At 35.4% G+C, this 25746-nt stretch overlaps 1 protein-coding gene across 6 annotated transcripts in view; it reads right to left on the bottom strand.

Moving 5' to 3' along the window:
- Nucleotides 1-25746, bottom strand: part of QKI (QKI, KH domain containing RNA binding) — a gene marked incomplete at its 3' end in the record, with an annotated part of 143943 nt that overhangs the window by 32220 nt on the left and 85977 nt on the right. For all 6 annotated transcript variants that reach the window (XR_013830744.1, XM_079939178.1, XM_079939179.1 and 3 more), the window contains exon 4: nucleotides 8925-9068. Coding sequence is in view for 5 of the 6 variants with exons in the window: in XM_079939178.1 (XP_079795304.1) it covers nucleotides 8925-9068 (144 nt within the window). The remainder of the gene's footprint in view (nucleotides 1-8924; nucleotides 9069-25746) is intronic.

Raw genomic sequence — 25746 nt, 5'->3', positions numbered from 1 at the left:
CTACTCTCCCAAATAATGATGACATTGACACCTATAGTTTTTTTTAAGAAGTGAATTTAAGTTACTTTTTTTTAATAATCTTTTTCAAATTTCATAATATTCTTGAAATAACTGGCAACTTTAAAAATCCTCAGCTGGAAATTCCTCAGAATCTACTAGATCAATTACTTAGGTTAATATTACTGAGCTCTATGTTTATAAATGCTTTCATAAAGAGATCAGCTATATACTCAAAACCAACTCACGTTCAACTCCTCAAATACCTATTAAACAAACTTAAAGAGGCAAAAAAAAAAAAAAAAAAAGACACGCTTATTCCCCCCATAAAGTAAGAAAGTGAAACAAACACTTTATGAATTGTCTGGGACTAGTGGCATCTTGTGTACCAAAGCTGGTCTTAAATTATCAGACAGTGTAAACTTCAACTGCCTGAAATCACTTAATTTCTCTAATACAGGCTATGGTGACTCATTTCGTCTTTTCAGTTTAGTATTCCATCTTCCCAACAGAAATCTTTTACCCCCATTCTTATTGAAAGAAAGGAAAAATTATAGTGAGAAAGAAGACATTTGAGCAGGTATCTCTCACTTCTACTTTCCCAGTCTTTATATCAGTAATATTCCCCAACTTCCACTGTTCTAGTGTTTTGTTTTGTTTTTGCGGTACGCGGGCCTCTCACTGCTGTGGCCTCTGCCGCTGCGCAGCACAGGCTCCGGACCCGCAGGCTCAGCGGCCATGGCTCACGGGCGCAGCCACTCCGCAGCACGTGGGATCTTCCCCGACCGGGGCACGAACCCGTGGTCCCCTGCATCGGCAGGCGGACTCTTAACCACTGAGCCACCAGGGAAGCCCCTGTTCTAGTGTTTTTTATGTCCCTTCAGAGAAGATTAGAAAAGATCATAGGATATGCATCTATGTCTTAGTTAATGATGAAACAGTATTCTTTTCCAACGAAACAGAATGAGAATTAATTGAAAGAGGGATGGCACCTGATACCGGAGACGGTAGATGTACTCCCACAGTGAGTGAGTGAGGGGGGGTGGGGGGACGGAGATACTTGTATACACGTTATTTTTTTAAGTAACATTAAGTGGTTTACAATTTTCTTATTTATTATGCCGCTGTAAGCAAAAAGGTATATTGGTGAGATCATGGACTAGCAATTAGGGCGCCTTTTGCAGTTAGGGACAGAATCACTTTCTTTTGGCATGGTGCCTCCTGTGACCAGGAATGAGCTTGTAACTGGCATGGCCAATGATGTAGCTAAGGTAATCAATCCATACAACATAAAGAAAAAGAGAAGAAATGAGGGAACATGTGTCTTGCACTTTCACATAACTAAAATAATAATTTTTACCTTTACAAAGTCCTTCTAAGGCAAGTAAGCAACAATAACCCAATTTTACATATATAAGGAAATAAAAGTTCTAAGTTTAAGTGACAGTCCCTGACCATGCATGATTTGCGCAATCCTACTGCATTTGTTACCACTCTAATGACTTGAAATGCACAACTCTCCACCTCTAAAATGCATATACACTAATCCCCTCTGTCTCTAGGAACTTTGTACCTTGAAGTTCCAGCTCAAGTCTCACCCACCTATGTGAAATCTTCTCCCCTAAATACCCCAGTCCACTGTGACATCTTCCTGTAAACCTCTATAACATCTTCTTGAACACTGATTGCCACCTATATACTGCTTGTTACTATCGCTCTAGAAAATGTGCTGCATTAAATAATTGGCATTTGGGGGGGAGGGGGAGACAAAGACTTCAAAATTAAAACAAGGGGAAAGTTGCCATTACATAAAATGAAGAGTGAAATCTTTTAATGATGCCAAACTGTTCATATAGGTTATGTAAGCTATACATACATACATGTACACATGTGCACACATCAAATTAGTCTGCCATTTCAGTGCCTTCAAGGAGAACACGCTAGTATGCATAAATATTATTACAACGAATGAATGGAGATCTTTACACATCTCTTTCAGTAATTAACAAAAATAGGGGGAAAATGGATAAGGACAGAAGAACTGAACATTTTCAACCACCTTCATCTAAATGACATTTATAAAACACATATCCAACTACTGTAGAATACATGTGCTTTTAAGTGTAAAAGGGATATTCACCAAAACAGACAATGTGATGCAATATAAAAAGTCCTAATTAGATGCAAAGAGAGTGAAATCTTATAGAAAACATTTTCTGAGAAGAACAGAATTAAGTTAGAAATCAGTCACAATAAGATAAATTTAAAAGTCCCAAATATTTGGAAACATCTGGAAATAACCCATAGGTCAAAGAAGAAATCATGAAAAAAATTAGAAAATACTGTGAAGTGAATAGTAATAAAAATACAGCATAATATTATATTTGAGATGCAGGTAAAGCATTATTCAGAGAGAAAATTTTTAGTATAAACAAAAGGTCTTAAGTCACTAATCTTCCACCTTTAAGAAGCTGCGAAAATAAGGTTAAACCCTAAAGAAAGAATATATAAAAGCAGAAATCAATGAAACAGAAAAGGAATAAATAGAGAAAAATCAACAAAACCAAAAACTGGTATGTAGCAGTAAAAGATGATTAAAATTAATAAAGCTCTAGAGCTGGACTGATCAAAAAAAAAAAGGAAGTCACAAATTACTAACATAATGAATGAAAGCAAGGACACTACTACAGATCCTACATACCTTAAAAAGATAAAAAGGGAATATTATGATCAACTTCATGATAAAAAGTTTAACTTAGATGACAAAGACAAATTCCTTGAAAAATACAAAAAAAAGAAAAAAAATTTAAGTTCTATATTTATGAATGAAATGGGATTTGTAATTAAAAGCCTTCCCACAAAACCACAAGACAAAGGCAAGCCACAGATTAGAATATCTGTCCAATAATGGATGTATTCCCAATATATATAAAGAACTGTTTTAATAGTAAAAAAAAAAAGAAAAGACAATAAAGAATGATAGAAAGATTTAAAGATACTTCATCAAAGAAGATATATGATTTCTCAAGCAGCACATGAAAAGATGCTCGACATCACTTGTATTCAGAGAAATAAAAATTAAAACTTCAACAGGTGAAAGGATAAACAAACTGTGGCTTATGTATTCAAATGGAATACTAATTATCAATAAAAAGGAACAACTCACTGACACATATAACAGCATGGAGGAACCTCAAAAAAGCCACGCCACGTGAAAGACAGGCACAAAAAATGAAATCTAGAAAAGGCAAACTCATCTAAAATAGGTAAATTCATAAAACCAGAGTAGAATGGTGGTTGTCAGGTGCTGGGGGAAGGGAGGGGCGGTAGGGGAAATGGGGTGATGTCCATAAAAAGGTACAAACTCTCAGTTATGAGATGAGTAAGTTCTGGGGGTCAAAGGTACAGTGTGGTAGTTACAGTTAATAACACTGTACACTTGAAATTTACTAAGAGAATAGATCATACAAATAAAAAAACTAACTATGTGGGATGATGAATGTGTTAATTAACTTGATTGTGATAATCATTTCACAATGTATAGATGTATATCAAATCATCACATTGCACACCTTAAAAAAAAAGCACTTGTACATCCTAAATATAAACAATTTTTATTTGTCAATCTTATACCAATAAGGCTGGGGGGAAAAAACAAAGTTTTTAGATCATAATAGAAAAAAAGGCAAAACTAACCCCAGTTGTTGCCTGGGGGCGTGGGGGGGGGGTAGTTAATTGATAGCAAAGGGGTAAGAGAAAACTTTTTGGCATGATGGAAATCTTGACTGTGGAAGTGGCTGTTAGTGTATACAGTTGTCAAGGGCCAAACTGTACATTTCAAATGAATGAGTTTTTATTTTATGTGTAAAAAAAAAGGAAAAAATTCCTCAAGAAGCACCTCTTCTTCCTTCTTGTCTTCAAATGACTATTCTTCAGCATTAAAAAGACAGCTCCTATGTATTTAAATCATGAGTTTCCAGATTATTTCTCAAACAGGTATCTCTATAACGCTAGATGTGAATACACTCTCAGAACAAAAATTCTGATGGTCAATTAAATTTGGAAATGGTTTCTACCAGAGGTTCACAATACTTACTAGCATATTAAAGGCTTCCTTTACCCCAAATACCTATGAAAAGTATCTCATGAAATACAGTTAGGGAAATGTCATTGCCTAAATATTAAAGATCTTGCCATAAATAATTTTCTGTATCCCTAGTGTTCTAAAATACAGCCAACCTGGAATAAGTATTTGTTAATCTGAACAGAACACTAGAATAGCTACACTTGGATAGCCAACAGGCATCTCAAATTTACTAGGTCCAAAACTGAGTTCCAAGTAATCTCTTCAAAATCTGTTCCTAACATATCCTTCATCAAGGTAACAGCAATTATATCCTTCCAGTTGTTCAGGCTAAAAATCTTGGTGTCATCCTTGATGCCTTGCTTTCTAACATCCCACAGACAATCCATTAGCAAAACCTGCCAGTTTCACTGTAAAAATATGCTCACAACCAGACCATGACTCACCGCTATGGCTACACTGGCCCAACCCATCATCACCTCTCGTCTGAATTAATGCAATGGTCCAGGAATTGGCAAACTTCTTCTGTAATAAGCCAGACAGTAAATGGCTTTTCTGGGCATATGGTCTCTGTGGCAGTTACTCAACTCACCACTGGAGCGCAGAAGCAGCCACAGACAACACGTAAATGAATAAGCATAAGCATGGCTGTGTTTCAATAAAACTTGTCAGACAATGCAATTTGAATTTCATATAATTTTCACATTTCATGATATATTCTTCTTCTCCAAATATTATTCTTCTGATTTTTTTCCCCAGCCATTAAAAAATGTAAAAACCATTCTTAGCTCATGGGCTATTCAAACACAGGTGGGAGGCTGGATTTGGCCCATGGGCCATAATTTGCAGATCCTACAAGAGCTTCCTTTCTTTCACCTTGTGTTCTTTATTCTGTTTTAAACAGAGCAGGCCAGCAATCCTTATAGAATATTAATCAGATTATGTCATTCATTCCCCTCTCCTTAAGCACTCCAATGGTTTCACCCATTCTAGACTAAAAGCTGAAGTCCTTAAAATGGTTAACAAGGGCCTGCACAATAACTAATCAATTGTCCTAATATGTACATGAGAATATTAAGACCAAATTAATTAAAAGCAGATTTAGATACTCTGTTACAAAAGGCAAAAGAAATGGGAATTTATAGCATATTACATAGCAAGAATAAAGGAAACAAAAACATCTGATGACAGAATTGGCAAATGAGTAAATTAATTTAATATACAAGCTCTCTGTACGGATCAAATCTATGTTAAAGTGATTTGAATATACAAAGATAAGAAGTCATAATTTCCCAAAATTCTGTATATTTGTAAGCACATTAGGTAAATGCTAAGCAAAGACTGTAAGAAGTTCAGCCAAGAAATTTAACAGCCCAGTTTATTTTGAAAGGCTCACAGGAAAAGTGTGAGAATTATGATGTGAATAAGAACAAGCATTAAAATGTCATCTGAAGGAAGTTTTCTAATTATAATAAACCAGTTCAACACACATGTCTAAAAGCCTAAGGTTTAGATATATAAAATTAGTAATTAATCTACTAAAAATACCATTTGTCTAATTATGAAGTAATTTATCATAGGGTTATATAAAATTAGTAACTGCATCATAGAAGTTTAATTAAAGAAACAAAAATTTATAGGAAAGCATATAGCAGCACATTGCAATTCGGCCTAATAACAAACAAAAATGATCAACATATCCTGTCTTAAATATTTAGCTAAAATTAGGAAATAGTCGATATTGTAAAACTCCATAAATATCATAAAAGCTAGTTTTTCCACCCAATTAACTTTTAGAACAAAGCAGTTACATAAAACCAGAAATCACAAATGCAGAATCACAAATCCCTAATAATTCCAAGTAACACTAATTTCCTTATGGGGTTCACTTAAAATGAGAAGGCTATTACCGTATCAAATCTTGACATGATTGTTTCTTCCTATATAACCTTTGCTTAATGTTCTACCTATATACTCAGTAAAATTCTACCAGTTTGAGGATTTCCCCATAATCTTTTTAGGAGGAATAATGTTTTTTCACTCATTTCCTTATACTGCATCCTAGTACTTCAAAAGTCTTTCTCCCATTTATAAGCTAACTTGGAGAGAACCAATACTTACAAAACATGTGAAATTTTACTTTATACTTATATGAAGCCATCAAAAGTCCTAAAATTAATTATTTCATAAACATTTTCCTTCTCTGACTTTAAAATTTTTACAACTACCCATACTTTGTTTACAATTAAGAGCCATTTCTTCAATATACAATAAGGAATTTCAGAGCAGATAACTCACTTGTTACCCCACTTCCAGAGGAGTGAAATGGCAAGTCACTGATAATCTTTATATGATTTATTTAAAGAAAAAAAAAATCACTCGTACTAACTTATGAGAGAATGAACTGAATGGGTTAAGACTAAAAGTGAAAAGACAGGTTATTTTAACTGGGTTGGCAAGAATATATGTCTTCAAGAAATACTTTTGGAGATAGACTTATCAATACCTCAGCAGTTGGTCTCTGCCAAGGATGACCTAAGTCCCCAAAGATGAGCAAAATCAGGGCACTGCTCAATAGTCCTTTTCTATCAGTGAGTATGATTTGATTTTCACAAAATGTTTCACTGTACTTATGAGAGTATATTGAAGATCTCAAGAATGTAAGGAGGTATGGTTCAGATTTATGGAAATGAGATTAAACAACTGATTAACTGTACCTACAATGAAAAGGATATTTTTAGTAGATACTTGATGGTAACAGATTTAGACTTGCCAGACTAGTTATACTATATGTAACTAAAGAAATGACTCTTCTCTAGCTATGCATGGTTTATTCTGTGATTTAAGAAACAAAAGAGATTAAAATAAACGGATTACTGAAATCAAAGAAACATCTGAAATAAAAATGGTATTATCCAGAGTAAACAAGTTCATTAGGTAAAACATTATGACTCTACAAATGAATGAAGTGTGATCATCTCAAAATCCCTATTACTTTTGCAGTGAAATTAGAAAATGCTAAGGTTTCTCTGAGTTCTTGTGCTTGCTGGAAAAATGGGGGCAAAAGAACTTACTTTGTAAGGTTGTTTTGAAACCCTAATTTGAATTTTAAAAGTTTGAACTCTAAACATTAAGTTATGTGTGGTGTTACGTAAACTGATGGAGACACATTCAAATCATCAAAATTATTAGAAAAATTAGAATTATGTCACAAGGAGCACAGCTACAACCTTAACCGAGATTTATTAGCCTTATCTCCAGATGTAAAATACAAAATGGAATATTTATTACATTTAATTATAAAATTTTAAATCAAGCACAAAGTCTACCAACTCTCCCCTCCACACCCCCAGGTCCCTTAAGCCAGGATTAGATCTTTTGCTATATAACATTAAACATAATAGGCACAAAAACATTAAACTACACACGACTCTCTTTCTACCTCTTTCCAGAAAAGAATTTATTCTACATGGATAGGTAAGAAACATTTATACTGAAATAATACAAAGGTAATCCCATACTTCAGCTATAAATTCATTCTGTAAATGATATGTAAACTGAATCAATATTCCCCACAGAAACAATATGAAACCAGGGATTGTGTACCTGTTCAAAATGTGATCATGAAGATTTAGAATTTTTGTTATAAAAAGCTAATGTAAAAACTCATCTAATATAAATATTTTTAAGAACCATGAGAATTATTATATTCACATTTTTGTGATTAAAGATTAAAAAATTTAGTAACACCCAGGGTTTGAGACTGTGTTGAGAAACAGGTATTTTCAGATAACACTGGCAGGACTACAAATTGGTACAAATTTTCTGGAAGGCAACTTAGAAACTTTAATATGAGTAAAGTACTAAAATTTAAAATGCACTTTATATGGAGTGGAGGATAAGATCACTGAAGATGAAGCAATAAAAGAACTGAGAGGCCAAGAGTACTGAAAGGATCATTTACATAAATAATGAAATCTTAGGGGAAAAAATTTCAACTCCTTTTTCTGTCGTCCCATTCTTTCTTGAACTTGAGCTAATCAGGCTTTTAAATCCACCATCCAAAAATCTGTTTGGCAAGGTCACCAATGACTACTACTTGCTAAATCCAATGGTTAACTCCCCATTCTTATCTTAATTGAACAATCTTCAGCAACAAACTTCTCTTGGCTTCCAGGACTCCACACTCCTGGTTTTTCTCCAGCCTCAGTGACTCCTCTCCTTGGGGTCTTTTCTTATGTCACCCTCCAAAATTCCTTTTGGTGTCTTATCTACAATCCCTAAGTATGAACTTCAATAGTTTTTATTATCTTAGAAATATTAAGTGAGTTAAAAGTGTGAAAAGTGCTCAGAATGGTGCTTGGTACATTAGTAAAAGTTAGCTCTTATTTTTCTAAAAGAAAATCTTACCATATTATGGGAAAATTTCACGATGAAACATTAACCTTTATGTGGTAAACAATGATATATGCCAGGAGAGTACGTGGAACCCACAGACAACTCAAATAATGTGCTCCCACTAACACAGCTCACCCAACGTAAGTATTAATTTGTACAGACTTCTGTACACCCATTACTTGCTTGCAATGAGAAACTGATCCAAAAAAAGAGAGAAAGCTTTCATCACCCTACTTACTGATGACGCACCTACATTCCTACCCTATAATAGAGTGATGCAAAGGTAATAATACTTTTGAAAAAACAGGCCACTAATGGAGTTTGCTCCCCTCACAAGATTCCCTTCACAAAAAATAAACAGGGAACAGATTTTCCCATTTAAGGACTGGAGCAATGTCTGTTTGTCTATTATTCTATAGTAAATGATTTGGAAATTATTACTTACTGCAGGTACCAGTAATTTCTTCACCTCCTCAACGGCTCTCTTCAGTTTGATCTCTGCTCTGTTTTGAGCATCTTCCACAGTGATCAGTACATGTAAATCTTCATTGAGATGCTCCCAATTAGGCTTGCCTCGATTTTGCTCCTCCTAAAAAATTTACAAAGCATACTATTACAAATTTTTCTTTTCAAAGAGAGAGCACATCTTTCATGATAATAACCTGTTGCAATTATTAAGCTATGCTCGCATTGTTTTGCTATGACATTATAAACCTTTTAAATTCTTCTCTTGGCAAAAAGCCTGAGTGTGAGACTACTGGGTATTGATAGCTAATTCAACAAATATTTGTTGAGCACCTACTATGTACCAAAAGCATGGAGCCAGATACTAAGAGTATAAGAGTGAACAAGGCAATCACAACCCCTGCAGTGCTCTTATGTACCAAGAAACTTATGTATAGTGTCATCCTCAGGTTATCATGAAAAGCGTGTTATCATTCCTATATTTTACTTATGAGTAAATACAAGGTCATCGAGGCTAATTTAAGCAAGTCACCTGTCAAGGTCAACTGACGAACACCTTGCCAATTCAGGAACTGAACCAATATTTTCATTCTAAAATTCACCAATTTTTCCATATCGTTACAACTACTTTTAATAACACTGGCTGAACTCAAGATTAGGAAAAGTATTTTGCCAACAGACACTACTGTATAAGACAGATGCCATTTGTTTTAAGCATTTCAAGTAGTAATCATAGAACCATTTCATTGTAAAAATAATCACAACAAGGAATAAATGCGAGAATAGTCTTAACTGTATTTCTAACAGACCTTACTTTGAAAACAGTGAACTGTACAGTTACTCTTTAACCATACCATCTTAAATACTAGTTTTAGTAGAGAATATCTACGTTTCATTTCCTTGGTATCTTCAACTGACTTAGTGAGCCCCAGGCTGAAAACACTGCCAAGCTATAGGGAGGTTTAGAAGTAGAGTTGGCCATACTTCCCTTTCACCTAAGGTATAATAACTTCAGAACCATTTCTTGCTTTAAGCTTTAGAGATAATATACAAATATATTTATAAATATTTCACAAATATGAATTCTTTAAAAATTAAAAACAATATAAATTTATAAATAAATATAAGAATAGTATAAATAAATGCATATGGTTCAGTGCCAGGTACCATACATAAACAATACCTGTTGTTGAACTTTCATCTTTAAAGATTACTATTTACTGAACGGTGAGATTCCAATCAAAGAAAATAAAACTGGTATAAAAAAACAGCTTTCTACTACAACTCATATATTTGCAGATGCCATACTAGGAAAAAATCTATGGAACTCAGCCAATAGGGATAGAAATAAGTTCTTAAAGTATACGCTTCTGCCTCTATTTTCTGTTAATATCATTAGTATGAAAATGCACCCAAACGTTGTGAGGGGGAACGAGAAACAAAACAAAGCACACCAACCTATGGTAGGCCATCTATGTGTTCCCAAGGAGTAAACTCAGAGATACCACAGTATGCTCACAGGGGTACCACGGGGGTACTTGAAATTTCAAGGGAAACAGCAATAGTTGATGTCTGTCAGATACCATGCAAACTTCTAGCTCAAAATACTGGACTTTATCAATATTAGATCACGCTATATTCCTTGTGATGATGTCTTATCTTTGTGATGCTAGGTTTTCAGTGGTTGCTGTAATAAAAAGCCAAGTCCATGCAAAACTCAATGTGGAACAGGAAAACAGGGTGGTAGTGTGCAATCTGATTCCCAGGTTTGAGAATGTGAACAGTGCCCAAGGGAAAACAAATCCCATTAATAAATAATGTGGCTATTTATAAATAAAATAAATTTTTTCAGTTTAAGTTGTTTTGATAAACTAAGTTGTTTGGAAGTAACTATTTAATAATAATAAGAAAAACTACGAAGTATTTCTTTTCACCTAGGGGACACCATAAAAAACTGACAGACCTGAGGAGTCAATGAGTCAAGAAACTGGGAACGTCAGTCAGGGTTATCTGTGTGCCAAATATAAAATGTGTAGATGTACCTCTACTGTGGCAATAAAAACCAATTTTAAAATCCAGAGTTTAATTTTTATGTTGAAAACTGTTGACGATATTTTCTCACTAAAATTTGTATTTTATCAATTTTTTATAGATAAATTTTATAAAGTTCCTTGTGTGTGTGCGCGTGTGTGTATGTTTATATTTTAATGAACCTATAAGTGTCTCTACATCTGTACAAATAAGGGACGTCTGCTTCAGGCCAAGATAAAGTAACACGAACAAGACTCTCTTGCCTGAAACAATCAAAAAAAATAAACCAGGCAAAACAAAAGAAACATCAGTCCTCAAGTCTCTGGACCTCAGGCAATAGGACAGTGAGGCTGAGAGATGGGAAATCAATGAAGTAAGACCCATTACTGTCCCAGCTCCCTGGCCTGGGAATCTCTAGGCTGCAGCCATGGGAACAGTGCCAGGCTGCCTCTCTGAGTTGAGACGACTAAGCTTAGCGTCTTGGGAGACCAAAGCAGCTAGAGCTCACCAAAAAGAATACTGGAAAGAGCTGCACAGAAAGAGAACTCTGGAGATCTGCACAAAGTTGACTCAAGTATTCAACTGAACACTGATCAGCGCCTATGTGGGAAGAAATACCAGAGGCCAGAGAAACAACTAGCCAAAGGATTCAAGGTAAAAGTGCCAGGTTCTCACACAGAGCCAGACGGGAAAGACTTCATGATATACAGACACTGGGTAAAGTGCACAGAGGTCTTGCCTCAGTAGTGGAAAATAATTAGTCAGTAGTCCGAACACTGTTCCAAATACTGCCTAAATAAATCTTAAAAGCAAGATCTAAAAGGATCAAACTGTTTCCAATTTAACTGTGTCCCAGAACAAAGCCCAAGAATAACTACAGGAATATGTCCCCCCAACAAGGTAAAATTCACACTATCTGGCATCTAATCAGAAATTAACAGGCAGGGACTTCCCTGGCGGTCCAGTGGTTAAGACTTTGCCTTCCAATGCCCAGGGTGCAGGTTCAATCCCTGGTTGGGTAGCTAAGATCCCACATGCCTAGGGGCCAAAATACCAAAACATAAAACAGAAGCAATATTGTATCAAATTCAATAAGACTTTAAAAATGGTCCTCATCAAAAAAAAAAAAAAAAAACTTAAAAAAAAATTAACAGGCAAAGGAGGAGAAAAATGAAACACATATAAGAAAAATCAATCAATCGAAATCAACCTAAAACTGACACAGATGTTATAATTAGTAGACAAAGACACTAAAAAGCATGTGTTTGTGGTATTATTAATGCATACAGATACTAATACAAGGACAACTGAGGAACATTTATAATCCAAAATATTTTAGAAAGGCCTAAGAATGAAAATTAAAATCTTAAGTGACTTGCCACAGAAATTTTTATATATGGGGAAGACAAAAGTCAGAGGATTTAAAAAGGAACGGATATTATTTGCATGACAGGAACAAAGAATAAAGCTGCAGTATAATTTGAATTGTGCTTTATCGGAGGAATAAATTTTTGAGTTGTACAACACCTTAGTAAATGATACTCTTAATAAATTCATCAACTTAGGTGCCTGTTAAAAATACAAAAATAGAAGAAAATTATACCTACCCTAATGTTTGCTTCAAAACAAACAGTTTTGCTTATGGTTTCGAAAACACTTATAGACAAAAAAGGTGAAACTAATGTAGTATCTAATAGTATCTAGTATCTAGTATCACTAATATTTAATGTAGTATCTAGTATAGATACTACTAATGTAGTATCTAGTATAACTAATAATGTATCTAATGTAATTTTCACTCCTTCCTAAAATTCTTCTAAAACACTGTACAGTTTAAAATGCACAAAATCATAAGGAAGAAGAAAATGGGAAAGGAAACAATTTGGAAACTAGAAAGCAGATGGCTAAGTAGTCAGGGACTTAGCTAACCCAGGCAAGAAGAAACCAACTTATACTTAGAGCCTCCATAAAGGCTTAGGAAATTGGCAGCAGTAAAAGTCGGGGGGTGAGGGTGGGGCTAAGACTGGAAAACTGAAGGAACAGCTGAATCTCCGCATCCCCTATCCTTAAACTAAAGCTGGCTATCTAGCACTCCCTAATTTCTAGCAAAAGGCTAGAAATGTATTCCTAAAGAGTTCCACTTTCTAGAACTGGGTTTTGATGGGCAGCTGACAGGATCATTTACACAGTGAAGGCTGAGGTATCCAGTCTTTTCTCCCACTCCACACCCAGAATGAGGACAGCCAGCCCACACACTGGGGGCAAGAAACTGGAAGACCTTTCTCTGGAAAGTCTGGCCAACCCAACAACAGGAAACCACCTGAAGAAAACAATCACTGGGCAGTGAGAAGAAAAACTCAAAAAGACTCAGAGAGTTAAGAGAAGATACCGCATCCCTGAAACAAGTAAAAAATGCTATGAAAAGAATTCAAAACATAAAAAGGAACTCTTGAAACTTAAATATGATAGTAAAAATAAAAAACGTTGATGAGGGGTTTGAAGATAAAAACTGAATTCTCCCTCCACGTAGCAGCAAAGACAGAGATGGAAAACAGGGAGAAAGAGTATAAAAATTGAAGAACTAGTCCAAGAGGTCCAAAAACTGAATTACTGATGTCTCACCAAGAAAAAGGAAGCAGATAGGAGAAAAATCATCAACGTATCACATACTTTTAAAACAAAACTGAATGATAAGAGCTTCCAAATGGAAAGGGCCCCATGAGTTCTCACACAATGAAAGAGTGAGATGAAAACTAAAAGTTAACTAGTAGCAAGGTAAGCACAAAATGCAGCAATAGAGAATAAATACCTAAAGAATCTCTTCAAGAGTAAGAAGTGACTGTGGGTGGTGCTGGCTGTTAGCAGAGGATGCTTTCTACATCAGGCTCTACAGAATTACATATTTTTAATCTATGAGCATATTAAACTTCATTTTAAAAAAGGTTTTAAGATCATTCCACTCAGAAGCCACTTTTATACAACTGTGGACCATTCTAACTCAGGAAGAGTTAATGCCTTTAACAGTGAGTTTGAGCCTAGTAATTATTCACTACAAACATAAGTTCTCCCTGTATTTTCTTTGTTTCTTAAACAGATAATAAAGGCAACCTAGAATTGGCAAACACTACAGAAGTCAATAAAACATATCCATAAAGGTTCTCTTTCAGCTATAAACAAACAAGAGATAGAGTAAGATTATAGGGTGTCTACCTCTATATCCCAGAATACCTGCAGTAAGAATCTACTCCCCAAATTTCTCACTTTAATAAATAATTTGGGACAAAGAAAAGGATGAAATGAAGCAGAGAGGACTGACGGCAAAATGGAGATACACCAAATATGGTCTATCTCCTAGAAACTGTGGTTGAGGCATTAATTTATTTTTACTGTCATATTTCAAATAGTATTTCAGGAATAAACAGCTGAGAAACTGATGTGGAAAAAACAGCTCATTACAAATTATTTTAATTTCTGTTTTACAGTCACCAAAAGCATTTTATATAATGTGCCACCAAATCTTCAGCAATAAATAATAATACGGGTTTTTTTGTATCCACTTATTCGCAAATTTACATTTCCAGCACAGTCCTTATTTCTAGACCTCCAAATTCAACTGCCAACTTGACATGTGTGTGTCACTGTCTCCAAAGCACTCTCAACTCACCATGCTCAGCTCATTACCTCCCTTCTGCAAACTAGTCCCCAATTATGTCTCAGCTATTATTGACCCTGAATGAGTTTTCTGAGTCAGTGTGAAGTTTTAATACTTGAGGACAAAGACCAATTGGTTTTGAAGAAAGTCTGAAATGCAGTTATCAGCTTTCTTTTGCCTTGACAGAGAGGCTGCTGTACATTCACCCATTCATTTCAATCCATACTAACTTCAGGTGCCATTTCTCGCTTACATTCACTCCACGCTGTCAATAAATCGGCCTATTCACAAACATGGATCCTGATACCCACAACTTCATGCAATTTATCACTTACGTCCAGAATGCTTTCTTTAATATTTACTTTTATTTATCCTTTGCTCTAAGTGTGTCATACTATAACTGATAGCTATCTGTGCATTGTCTTTAGCTATCAGATTTACTGAATTGAACGACTGTGCTTTTATTATTGGGGAGCATCACTGAAATCAAACACCAAACTGTTTCCCCACAGTGCTCTCCTGTATTCATTATTACTGTGTCTGCCTATATAAGCCTCCAGTCTCCCTTGATCATTTATCCTTGTTTCTGGGCCTGCTTCTTTTTGACCTCCTATTTAAGTTGCCAGTTACATTTGAAAATCCTTACCCCTTATCTTTTATTCTTGTTCTCTTACTTCTCTTCTAGTCAACTCACTCAGACTCTCTAGCATAATGCTCATGAGCGCTGATTTTCATATCCCACAAGACAGTGCTGTTCCTTTATTCTATCAGCTCAATATTACCTTGTTTCAATATATCAGAAGAACGGAGTAAATAAGGGTCAGTCTTTTTAAAACTGCAAGACTAAAGTTGTATCTTAATATAACAAATGATATAATATAGCAAAATGATAGCAAAGACAAGTTATTCATAAATAATTCCTGTGTTTAAAAAAAGTTCAAAGCTCAAAACTGATGACCTTGGTGTTTTTTTTATTTAAGGGAGTCTGAAATGACAAGACAGCATTCAAGGAAATGGAATGTATCTTTATTTATATAATAAGTTAAAGTTTAGTAGCATATAAAACAGCTCTATAATACCATTCATAACTGATTATGAAACAGATAGACACATTTACCAATAATACTTTATTATGGTCTATATTCTTGACAAATGTACTATAGAGAAATAAATGTCAAGTAGCTCTTAGTCTCTCACGTGATGATAAAGAAATTCAGAAATGAAAATGATGCTGATACTACCCAAGCTTTCATTAAACACTTACTGTTTGTCGAGTACCACACTAAGCAATATAAACACATCACCTCACTCAGTCATCCTAACAGCCATAAGACTGAGGTCCTATAATTCTCACTAACATGTTAATGAGGAGGTTAAGGCCCATAAGGTTTGCCTAAGTCATACAGACAGGAAGTGTTCCATCAGGCAGAACATTAGAGCCTGCAACTCTCAACAACCAATTCCTAAAACATGACATCACCTACATGAGAGCCCTAAAATTAAGTAAATTGCCTTAAAATAGCATAATAAATTAGTGAAAGGGCCAGAAACAGAACACTGAAGTCTTGACTCTCTAGAATTTTTTCTACTTCACCATTTTACCTTTAAACATTTTTTTATGTGGAATTTTAAGCACATCTTGTTCTCATAGAATTTTAGAGCTGGTAGGGAACTTGGATGCAGATAAAGAAACAGATTAATTATCTGGTAAATTTATTTAGTGTTTTTTTCCCCCTAATTCCACGTCATGTTCTCTTTCTCTGTCAATGAATTCCTGATAAAGTCACATGAAGAACAGTATCAACAACTGGCAGAGAAGTACCTGGTAAAACAGATTTCTCACACCTACAAATACACTTTTTACCCTAAATGAGAGAAATGCCTATCAAATGTCAATGACACAAAAATGATAAACCTGTGGCCACTTAATACACAATTCCTCCACTCACTAAAATTTTCGATAGGGGAAAACGAAAATCTTGTCTTAAGATACACAATACATACATCCATTTCAGGGGACTTCGCTGGTGGCACAGTGGTTAAGAATCAGCCTGCCAGTGCAGGGGACACAGGTTCGAGCCTTGGTCTGGGAAGATCCCACATGTCGCGGAGCAACTAAGCTCATGCACCACAACTACTGAAGCCCACGTGCCTAGAGCCCGTGCTCTGCAATGAGAAGCCACCGCAATGAGAAGCCCGTGCACAGCAACGAAGAGTAGCCCCTGCTCGCCGCAACTAGAGAAAGCCCGCGTGCAGCAACGAAAACCCAATGCAGCCAAAAAAATAGTAATAATAAACCTTAAAAAAAAAACATCCATTTCATTTGCTGTACACAGAGATATACAAATATTAAGTAAAAAAAATTCTCAAAATTTGAGAAACTACCTTTGTTTTTGATTAAAACCAAAACAACAACAAAAACCTCGAGTCACTGACCTCTGAAATTTAAAATTATGCTCTCATTACAATATCTGTTTGAACAACAAAGTAATTATAACATGAAGCATCAGAGCACACTGATTGCCCCAACCCCTGCTGACAGACTCTTTTAATTATACATTTGTAGTCAGGCAAATGAGCACAAGACTTCTTCCCCTACTGTGCTCTTAATGTGAAAGTTCATAATCCAAAACCACCTAGAAAGGAATTCTAAAGTGTTACATATTTAAGCAAACCAAGGTTCCAATAACACACTTATGAATATATACATCTTAAGCCAAGTGATAAAGCCTAACATATAACTATCCCCAGTTGTACATACAATCTTAAATTAGTTTAAGAAACGTACATTGAGGAACATTTCTTAAAAGAGATTATACATAATTAAATTGCTCACTGACTCTAGTTATAAAGTTGACTTCAAAAAAAATTTCAACTTGAACTTGAGTCCGTCAACCATCATGTTTTCAGAGCAAGTTATTTTCTAATAATATATAAAAATTAGAACACTTTTACATTCAGTTTGTGGAAATCATCATCTAGGAATGTCTTTACAGGCAGCAAGCATTCAACAAATGTTTATTAGCACAATGAAATATTTGCTAAATTCAAAGAACTTTTAAAGTTTTATGTCAAATATTTTCCAAGTTAATAACAAAAGGACTATTCTCAATATTCTTCCTTCATAAGAAACACCTAACTCCTACAAATATTGAAAAACTGTCACGTTAAGTCCTCATTCCAATTTTCATATATTAATTCCACTAATTTAATTGTAATTACTGTATTTTGAAACTCAACTTATGTATCACAAGTTATGGCCAAACTATGGCCAAATAATATTGGTCTGTCCCAATCGTGACCAAAATTAATAAACTTTCACTAGAGCAGAGCCACTTACAGTACCCATGACCATTTGGGAAGCTAAATATGATCTTAATAATGCCATAGTTAAGGCTGAAAAGACTGAACTAAATATATGCAAACAGTTTCCCATAAAAGGACAAAAATGATCAAGTGATTTCTAATTGCATTTCCCAGCAAGTTCAAATACCAATGGCTGCCTAATGCTTAAAAAGAAAAAGAGTGAACACTCTGTGACATAAATCACAGCAAGATCCTTTCTGACCCACCTCCTAGAGAAATGGAAATAAAAACAAAAATAAACAAATGGGACCTAATGAAACTTCAAAGCTTTTGCACAGCAAAGGAAACCATAAACAAGACCAAAAGACAACCCTCAGAATGGGAGAAACTATTTGCAAATGAAGCAACTGACAAAGGATTAATCTCCAAAATTTACAAGCAGCTCATGCAGCTCAATAACAAAAAAACAAACAACCCAATCCAAAAATGGGCAGAAGACCTGAATAGACATTTCTCCAAAGAAGATATACAGACTGCCAACAAACACATGAAAGAATGCTCAACATCATTAATCATTAGAGAAATGCAAATCAAAACTACAATGAGATATCATCTCACACCAGTCAGAATGGCCATCATCAAAAAATCTAGAAACAGTAAATGCTGGAGAGGGTGTGGAGAAAAGGGAACACTCTTGCACTGCTGGTGGGAATGTGAATTGGTTCAGCCACTATGGAGAACAGTATGGAGGTTCCTTAAAAAACTACAAATAGAACTACCATATGACCCAGCAATCCCACTACTGGGCATATACCCTGAGAAAACCAAAATTCAAAAAGAGTCATGTACCAAAATGTTCACTGCAGCTCTATTTACAATAGCCCAGAGATGGAAACAACCTAAGTGCCCATCATCGGATGAATGGATAAAGAAGATGTGGCACATATATACAATGGAATATTACTCAGCCATAAAAAGAAATGAAATTGAGCTATTTGTAATGAGGTGGATAGACCTAGAGTCTGTCATACAGAGTGAAGTCAGTCAGAAAGAGAAAGACAAATACCGTATGCTAACACATATATATGGAATTTAAGAAAAAAAATGTCATGAAGAACCTAGGGGTAAGACAGGAATAAAGACACAGACCTACTGGAGAACGGACTTGAGGATATGGGGAGGGGGAAGGGTGAGCTGTGACGGGGCGAGAGAGAGTCATGGACATATATACACTAACAAATGTAAGGTAGATAGTTAGTGGGAAGCAGCTGCATGGCACAGGGATATCGGCTCGGTGCTTTGTGACCACCTGGAGGGGTGGGATAGGGAGGGTGGGAGGGAGGGAGATGCAAGAGGGAAGAGATATGGGAACATATGTATATGTACAACTGATTCACTTTGTTATGAAGCAGAAACTAACACACCATTGTAAAGCAATTATACCCCAATAAAGATGTTAAAAAAAAAAAAAGAAAAAGGGCGAGAGTAAGAAGAACTGGCATGAAATCCTCTGGCAACTCTGGGCTGCGTTTCTGTCGCTAACAATCACTCATATAAAAGCAGTTACTGTCCATGGAAGCATGAAATGCTTCCACATATAGCATTAATAGAATCATTTCACTATTCATACATGAAACCTTGTACTGGATCTTATTCATTCCCCCATCTAGCAGACATAAAAATTATTAAAGGCATAGAAAAACAACCATTTGTTTTAAAATGTGATGTTTTAAAGTATTAAATTGAAACATTTACTTGTTGACAGCACACTTAGGAAAGAAGATTAAAAATAAAAAGGACTACCATTTCTACTTGTGCCCGTTTTCTTTCCCAAGTCATCAAAAATCCAATTTCAGAAATCACCTCAATGAAAATTTCTCCAGGTTCTCTCAGACAGGATGTTTCCTAGATTCCCATTCTATCATTTGTTCTTTTGACTTAAGTCTTACGTACATTACTATCTAAAAAGCTCCAAGAAGTCTGGAATCACTCACCTCCCCTCTCTTTGCACTGACCACAATAAATTCCCCATAACTATTCAATATTTACTAGATAGAGCACAGCATGAGATACAAAAATGAAGCCACAGCTAATATTATTATTAACAAAAAAGAACATATATAGGGCTTTGTACTCAGCATTTTATATCCATAAAGTTAATCCTTTTTAAACCTTAGAGGTAGATATTATTATAATACCTATTTCTCATTCAAAAATGACAAAGTAATGGGCAGAAACCTGACTTACTCAATGTCACTCAGCTATACTGACTTCAGATTATACACTTCTGCCTTAAAGACTTTACAACTAACAGTATGTTAAGAAGACAAGAAAGGTTAAATATTTAAAAAACAAAAAACCCAAAAAGATTACAATTATTTCACTCAAAACCGTAACAAGAAACAAGATGAACATTTTGAGAAATCTACCTACAGGGTAACTTGCTGCCTCGAGCAAAAATCATCACCAGGTCTAGGCATGGTAACTTTAAGGAGAGTGTAAGTGAATGGCAGCGCGTAGTTCACTGTCACAAACTTTCTCCTGAGGGAATTTATTCAGAAAGTAAAATCTATAGATATCCAAAACAAAACAATTATTTGTTTTAGAATACCTTTTTTTAAAAATCTATTTTCTTATCTATTTATTTTTGGCTGTGTTGGGTCTTCGTTGCTGCACACGGGCTTTCTCTAGTTGCGGCAAGTGGGGGCTGCTCTTGGTTCCAATGCGCAGGCTTCTCATTACGGTGGCTTCTCTTGTTGCAAAGCACAGGCTCTAGGTGCACGGGCTTCAGTAGTTGTGGCTCGCGGGCTCTAGAGCGCAGGCTCAGTAGTTGTGGCTCGCGGGATCTAGAGCGCAGGCTCAGTAGCTGTGGCGCACAGGCTTAGTTGCTCCGCGGCATGTGGGATCTTCCCGGACCAGGGCTCAAACCTGTGTCCCTTGCATTGGCAGGCGGATTCTTAACAACTGCGCCACCCGGGAAGCCCTAGAATACCATTTTTAAATATGATTTTTAACATCCATTTGATGATAGTCTAAGGAATTTACGATATTACACTTACTAGCCACTTACTAGCTGTTTAATCTCAGGCAAAGTATCTGAACCTTGGTCTCCTCATCTGTAAAACAGAAGTTCTAAATGTGTTAGGTTTGTATAGCACACAGAAGAGCAGCTACCATCTCATAATTGATGTCAGCATGGTTTGAACAGGCTTCTATTTAAAATCAAAGAGTAATAGAAGATTACAGGAAATGACATAAGTAGGAATATGGGAAAAGGAAGACTGAACAATAGCAAATAAAGTAACATGACTAGAAGTTGTAATTTAGAAAAAAATTGGAAAAGTACTTTGGGGATAAAGAGTACTAGCTTAAGAAATCTATTTTTTAAATTAACTTAGTCAATAAAAATATATTAAACATATTAAAACAAAATTATTTCAAAATATAATTTTTAGGATACAGAAGCTTAATAAAGATCCACCTGTAATCTCTGAGGTTTCAGACTGAAGAACTCAGCTGATCAAAGCACTGGACTGCCTTCTATATAGGGTTTGGAATTGAAACAACATGTAAAGAAGGATGACCACAGCTTCCCAGAAAGAGGAATAAGCCATGATTATTCCATGAGCTCTACAGAAAACAGACTAAGGGTAGTAAAAAGAATTTATAAAAATTTAATGAAATTGAAAAGTTCAAATACTTCTTCCATAATATTTTCCCAAGTCACCCCCTCTATGAGAATTCATCTCTCCCCCACTTTGCTTCCTTCCATAGAATTTTATGGCTTTATAATATACTTAATACTATAATATAGTCTTCTGCATCCGATATAGAATAATAAGCCTCAAGACAGCAAGACAGTTCTTTTTCTTTTCTGAATTACTCACAATGCATTTAAAAGTGCCTAAGTAAGAGTTTGGTACCTAACCAGTAGCTTAATATTCTTCTGTTCTTCCACCCTACACAGATCCGGACTTGCACTTCTTTTATGATATTTTTATCAGTTTCTTTCAAATATTTATCTGTGTATTTGTCTTATTTTATATGTATATATTCTATAAACTAAATGCTGTGTCATATACAAACATACTATTAGTTTCTCAACATATATGCATGCTACCATAATAAACACAGTACAAAGTCATTTAAAATGCATTATTAAATTCACAGTAGGCTTTTTTTTTTTTTTTTTTTTTTTTTTTTTTTTTTTTTTTTTTTTGCAGTATGCAGGCCCTCATTGCCATGGCCTCTCCTGTTGCGTTGTGGAACACAGGCTCCGGTCGCGCAGGCTCAGCGGCCATGGCTCACGGGCCCAGCCGCTCCGCGGCATGTGGGATCTTCCTGGACTGGGGCACGAACCCGCGTCCCCTGCATCGGCAGGCGGACTCTCAACCACTGCGCCACCAGGGAAGCCCCCACAGTAGGCTTTTTATTTTTAATAAAGTTATTTGATTTTGGCTGTGTTGGGTCTCCATCGCTGTGCGCAGGCTTTCTCTAGTTGCAGCGAGTGGGGGCTACTCTTCGTTGCAGTGTGCGTGCTTCTCACTGCAGTGGCTTCTCCTGTTGCAGAGCACAGGCTCCAGTATTTGTGACACTCGAGCTCAGTAGTTGTGGCTCATGGGCTTAGTTGCTCCGGTGGGATCTTCCCGGACCAGCGCTCGAACCCATGTCCCCTGCACTGGCAGGCGGATTCTTAACCACTGCGCTAGCAGGGAAGTCCCCACAGTAGGCTTTTTTAACATCATTATGCATTTTCTTTACTCAACACATGGTAAACTACTGTCCTTATATGTTAGAAACCATTTCCCTAACTTATCTGGCAAAATGTTTTGTATATAGTAAGCACCACAGAAATATCTGGAATTAAATATTCCCTACCCCCCAAAAGTGAACAAGGTACATAATATAGTGAGGAAAGAACACAAACTTGAATGCCAGCCTTATTTCAGTACCATATTTCAGTTATCTCAGTAATAACCTTGACTAACTCATTCATATATTGATTTTTTCAATAAATATTTATCAACTTTTTCTACTATACAGAAGATACTTTCCTAGTGAACAAGGTTTATGACAGGTAACGGACAAACATGAAAGCTCTTGAAGAGCTTAGAGACTAGGAAGGAAGACAAACATAAAATAAGTAATAACAGAGTAACTACTTACACTTGAGATGAGTGACAGACATCAAAGTTCACTGTGCTATAAAACAGCATACTAAGCCTGACTGATGATATCTCATGAAATTCTATTTCCTCATTTGTAAAGGTTACAGGGTTGCGAGGATTAAATGAATGAAAGGGTGTTTAAGACAGTGACTATCTCACAGTACCTAATACTTCTGCTGTGTAAGCTGTGTAACTCCTACTACCCCTACTCCTTTCCTAAGTCTTCTTAAAAGATGGCTTTCCAGCTAACAGGGATTTCCCTTAAATCCACTGCGGGACTTCCTTCCTGATATTATGTTAACATAAATAACCATCAGGAAAGTCACAGTTCCTCAAATACAAAGCCTCAAAATTAAAGCCACAGTAAAAAACAGAAAAAATTATAATAATAAGATAAAATAAATTAGGAATTAATCAACAATTCCTCTAGATTAAAAAATACAGGTACCCACCCCCAAATACCTGGAATGTCATAATTCTTTTCTTGGTAGTGACCATCAACCTTGAGAAGTTTTAGAATTAAGATTAGAATGATAAAAGTAAATAAAACCCATGGTTAACAGTCTTTGTGTGTTTATCTAAAATATCTGTAACATTTAAAATTATCTGGCATATTTAAGTATCTTAAGTTTATCCTATTTCAACTAAAATAGATGTAGATGGGAACCCACCACACACTCCAGAAATTATAGGAGGGATGTGTCGGAAACATCCACATTTTAAAAAGCTCTACAAAGAGTTCTAATACACCGCCAGATAGTAGTAGGTATAATTACTGTGAATAGCATACCTCTACACTTCTTGGATAGCAATTTGGATGATACAATGTCTGACGGCGAGCAAAAATTCAATTCTGAATTATCCAAATGGTTAATGTATTATGAGCAAAGTTCTTTCTTCTCCTAATATTCCGAAGTGTTAATACATATTTCACATATCCATACTTCTCAGTGGATAAAAAGCAAAGATAACTTTACTTAACTGGAAGAACTAGGTGAATCCAGGGTTTCATGTTTTTCCTATATCATACTGCCTATCATCCAAAACCTATAAAAATCCAAGACTTTTCTTCTTTTATTAAAATTTGGCTACCAAGATATAAGAAATGATAACTTTCTTATAACCCTTCAGTATAATTCTATTAGCAAGACATAAGCATAAAAGTCATATGGTTAATTAATGCAGAACAGTATGTTATGTAATGCAATTTTCCTTTTAAAGATACCAAATACTTTCACTTCCTGTGGGTACTTCTGAAATATAACCAATCCAGAGTAAGACTCTGACATGTCAAAGATGTTAATAAATTGAAAACATCAAGATTACTCTTCAATGATGTTGTTAGCATGACTTGAATGGGTTTCAACAGAGTCTGAATACAAGCAAGTATGAACACAACTAAGAGTACCATTTCAAACACTTGCATCTAATAGCTGGTAGTCAAGCTAAAAGAGGGTAGCTTTTAGAATTGTCTCTTACCTTTTTTCCCCACTCTACAGGGATTTTAATAGGCAAAAATAACTAAATGAATGCTTTCCTTCATGAATTACAGTTATGCATCCAACATTTATAATTTCCCTAAACCCTGTTTTTAAAAAAATCCTGAACTTTTGCCAACTAAAACCTGGCCTGTTACACTTAAGACTTTTTATTGTTACAAACTGTCACTTTTTATATATTTTATACATTATCCAATGTTATAACAGTTAATGCTCAAGTTAAAGGTTAACGATTTTATTGCTATTTTTACAATTTGAGCTAATTACCTGAAAATTCAACTATATCAGCCAAGAAAGGAATAATCTCTCAGCAGAATAAAAAATAAAACTTCAGATGTTTTATTTTCTTATTAGAAATCATTTCAAGCATGCTCAAGTTTTGTTTTCTTTATTAGAAATCATTTCAAGCATGCTCAAGTTTCAGAGATATGGAACTAAAGTGAAATTCTTAAATTCCTCTCCTTGTTATCAACTGACATCCATATAAGTGTATAATCAGAAACTATTTGCTTCAAAGTCTTAATAACAGCTTAAAAATGCTCCAGTGGAATAAAAGCAAAAATAAACAAATGGGACCTAACCAGACCTATAAGCTTTTGCTCCACAAAGGAAACCATAAACAAAATGAAAAGATAACCTACGGAATGGGAGAAAATATTTGCAAATGATGCAACCAACAAGAGCTTAATTTCCAAAATATACAGACAGCTCATATAGCTCAAAATCAAAAAAACCGAACAACCCAATCAAAAGATGGGCAGAAGATCAAAATAGACATTTCTCCAAAAAAGACATCCAGATGGCCTACAGGCACATGAAAAGATGCTCAACATTACTAATTATTAGAGAAACGCAAATCAAAAACCACAAGGAGGTATCACCTCACAACGGTCAGAATGGCCATTATCAAAAAGAATACGTATAATAAATACTAGAGAGGGTGTGGAGAAAAGGGAACCCTCCTATACTGCTAGTGGGAATGTAAATTGGAGCAGCCACTATGGATGACAGTATGGAGGTTCCTTAAAAACTAAAAATAGAGTTACTATCAATATTTATCAAGCAACCCCACTCCTGGGCATATATCTGGAAAAGATGAAAACTCTAATTTGAAAAGATACATGCACCCCAATGTTCACAGAAGCA

This window comes from Stenella coeruleoalba (genome assembly GCF_951394435.1).
Source record: "Stenella coeruleoalba genome assembly, chromosome: 12".
Taxonomy (NCBI): Eukaryota; Metazoa; Chordata; class Mammalia; order Artiodactyla; family Delphinidae; genus Stenella; species Stenella coeruleoalba.
Note: the sequence above shows the minus strand (reverse complement) of the source record. Positions and strands in the feature narration are given on the sequence as shown.